This window comes from Buceros rhinoceros, unplaced genomic scaffold, assembly GCF_000710305.1.
Source record: "Buceros rhinoceros silvestris isolate BGI_N320 unplaced genomic scaffold, ASM71030v1 scaffold17416, whole genome shotgun sequence".
Taxonomy (NCBI): Eukaryota; Metazoa; Chordata; class Aves; order Bucerotiformes; family Bucerotidae; genus Buceros; species Buceros rhinoceros.
The window spans coordinates 54,280-57,388 of NW_010415959.1; the positions used below are offsets into that span (position 1 = coordinate 54,280).

The following is a 3,109-nucleotide window of genomic DNA, read 5'->3' on the forward strand; positions in this document are numbered from 1 at the left end:
CATCTTTGTTCTTCCGCCTTCTTATTTCAATTAATGGAATATTACATCAGGAAAAGGGAGGAAAAAGAAATGTAAATATGTGTTGTCGCTCTGCACATTCGTATGTTAGAATCACAGAGTGAACTGTGCTCAAGGCGAAGGAAGACTGCAATCCAAGTCACCTCTGCAGAGTTCTGCTGGGTACCTTGCCAGGAAAAAAAAGGCATTGAAAAATACAAAAGTTCTGTAATCCATTTGAAGCATTATTGCCCCTTACAGAGTTTTCTGTATTATAAGTACTTACATACACATTCTAATAAGGAGGTAGAAAAGAATGTAGATAATGAACAATGACAAACTGCTTTTTACCAGACAGATGAACAAAAAAAAAATCTTACCCACTTTACTTTTACATCATAAGCTGACACAAAAATACGTTTTAATTTGCTAACCTTTCTGGGACTTCAAATCTACTTTTCTTAATTGACTGACATAAACATCTATTGTCCCATGATGTGTAGAAGCTTTTAGACTTCCATCTGATGAGTCTGAAAAAAGAAAAAAAAAGAACTTGTGCATCATTCATCTTTTTTAAATAAAAATTTGCTAGAATCTTTCTTATTACTTTGAAATTATTTTGTCAGTTCTTCTGTGTTTGAGAAGTAACTTATACTCATTTACTGAATGACAGAGTTCTCTTAGGAAAACAGGTTTCTGAACAAAAGTTCTCTCCCCAGTCCAGACTCGTGGCATACCCTGGTCCCATGGCCACAGCCCTGCAGTTACTGGACTGGCAGCATTTATAAGGCCTCAGCAATGCTCCTCCCTTTCTACAAGCGAGAGTTTATCTTTGTGTAAAATTCAAGCACAATCTTTGAAGACTAAGAACTATGTTAGTTTCCAAAAGAGTTCTCCTTTGCTCAGACCCTGCACAAGGAGCACTTTACCCAGGAAAGCCCCCCCATGCAAACCCAAGCAGTGGTGCACTGCAGCTCCTCGTTACACAGAACTGTCTATCAGGTTTTGTGAAGTCTGCTTCACCTCAGCTGAATTTTAAACAAACGTTTACCTCTGCACTTTAATATAGATAAACAGCATTTGTTCTTTGCCCTGGAATGAGAGAGGCCTACAATCTCTTCTATACCTTATTAGCTGAAATTTAAGATAACAAAACTTTGTGAAGAAACACTTTTACAGAGAGCCTTTAAGAAGCCTTAATTGTATATTTGAGTAGTCTTTAATTACAGCAGTGTATTTCCATTTTAAATACATCAATTTCCACCATGTTACAGTGAAGTCCTGAAGAGTTAACTTTGAACAGATAGAAATTGCCAAGAAATTATGAAGCAACTCTAGAGAAGCACTAAAAATTTATGTATGCATGTGAGCAAAAGGCAGTCACTGAAACACCTTTTGGGATATAATGCTAGAAATGAAATTATTGGCACGAAATCTTGAAATACTGATAGAGACTGTTTTTCTTAGTTTCTGTATGTGCATAGAAGAAGCTACAGTGACAAAATCAAACCTGAATAAAATTTCTCATTTTAAAAAGTAAAAACATTAATGAAAGAATGAACTTGATTAGAATGTCGAGCATTAATGCCTTCCGCTTGCCATACAGTTTTAGCTCTAAACTATCCAGAGCTTTTCTGATCCCTCATCTCAAGCACAGATGTTGATCAGTGCATTACATACCACAGTAGATGTATGGAAAGGGATTATTATCCCATAGCTAAAATGTATTTTTTTGTAGGGGAAAGTAATTAAAAAGTGCAGCCAAGCCATACTTAGTCAGCTGAGAAACCGAGAACATCTTTGACTAAGAAAAAAACAGTAACAACTAGAATTGCATGTGAGCGTTTCTGCCATCTCAATAGGTTTTAAAGAAGTTCTGTTCCAAAACTTAACAAAAGCCTTAACTCTTCATTAATTGAAATTAATGGAAATAAAGGTTTTGATCACATGACAATGAAACATTTTATTGATGACTTTTTAAAACGGTGTTCGTAATACTGAAGTTTGAAAGTTAAAGTCATTAAAACAGGAAAATCTGATATGAATCAACCTTTTTAATGAACATTTTTAGTAGTGATAGCTTGACATTTTCATGTAAAAGCTATTTTTGCAGATATTCCAAATCAAATTGAAGAACAGCCAGTCACTAAGTCTCCACATAATCTTGACAGAGATTTTGGTGGCAACGGATACAGGAATAGCCTTTGAGTCTTCTGCTTTAAACATGCAATTAGTTCCTGTATCTGCACTACAAAGAAAGAAGAGTCTCCTGTGATAGGAGAGCAACCCTCTGCAGGGAGAAGGACTGCTAACAGTCTGTACAACACTGAAGTGGATGGTGCTTTACAGGGATCAATGTTTAGTCAGTGAATTCCTCCTCTTCCCTCTTCAAATGCAAAAGCAGCTCTAGCAAGTTTCTTCACAGTGGAGAGATGCCTTTTGTAAATCTGGCAGCTCCACTGCAAGGCTGAATGAAGTGTTCTCTTTTTTAGTATATATTAATTGATAATCTAGAAGAGTTCTCATTTCGTGAGAGACTGGATTCTGTTTGCAGAAGGCATAAACATAGAGAATTGATGCAGGAAGAGGATCACCAGGGCACAGATTTAGCTGAAAAGTAAAAAAAAAACCCCCACACAACCCAAAATAAAGAACAAACAACCTTGAGAGAAAGTGGAACGTGGAGTGCACTGTTTCGGGAGGACAACATGCCAGATTTTGAGTACACCACTGAATAGAAACTTTCATATGGCAGAAAACTACAGCAAAGTTTCAAAAAACACTGAGAACCATGACAGCATTAACCAAACACCAAAGCTAACATTACAACACCTATGCAGCTTTGATCTATGGAAATAACATGAAATATGTTTTATGGAAACAACTAAATATGGTTTATGGGAAGAATTTATGGGTATGATATTAAATACAAATGCTTAGATACAAATAAGAATGCCAAAAGACTTAAAACTGTTCATTACTTCTGCAAAGCATATTAAAGATGCTGTTTAAGTTTTGCATCTCTATAACGCTGAACAAATGACAAGGGGAAACGAAAACGGCACACATGCTCTAGGTGACCCTGCTTGAGCAGAGGGGTTGGACCAGCTGA

The 3,109-nt window shown here is 36.4% G+C and overlaps 1 protein-coding gene across 1 annotated transcript in view; it reads right to left on the reverse strand.

Moving 5' to 3' along the window:
• FAM185A (family with sequence similarity 185, member A) overlaps positions 1-527 on the reverse strand; it is a gene marked incomplete at its 5' end in the record, with an annotated part of 12,345 nt that extends 11,818 nt beyond the window's left edge. Inside the window, one exon of the mRNA XM_010137618.1 lies at positions 432-527. Within this exon, the coding sequence (XP_010135920.1) occupies positions 432-527 (96 nt within the window). The remainder of the gene's footprint in view (positions 1-431) is intronic.
• Positions 528-3,109: the final 2,582 nt, after the last annotated feature.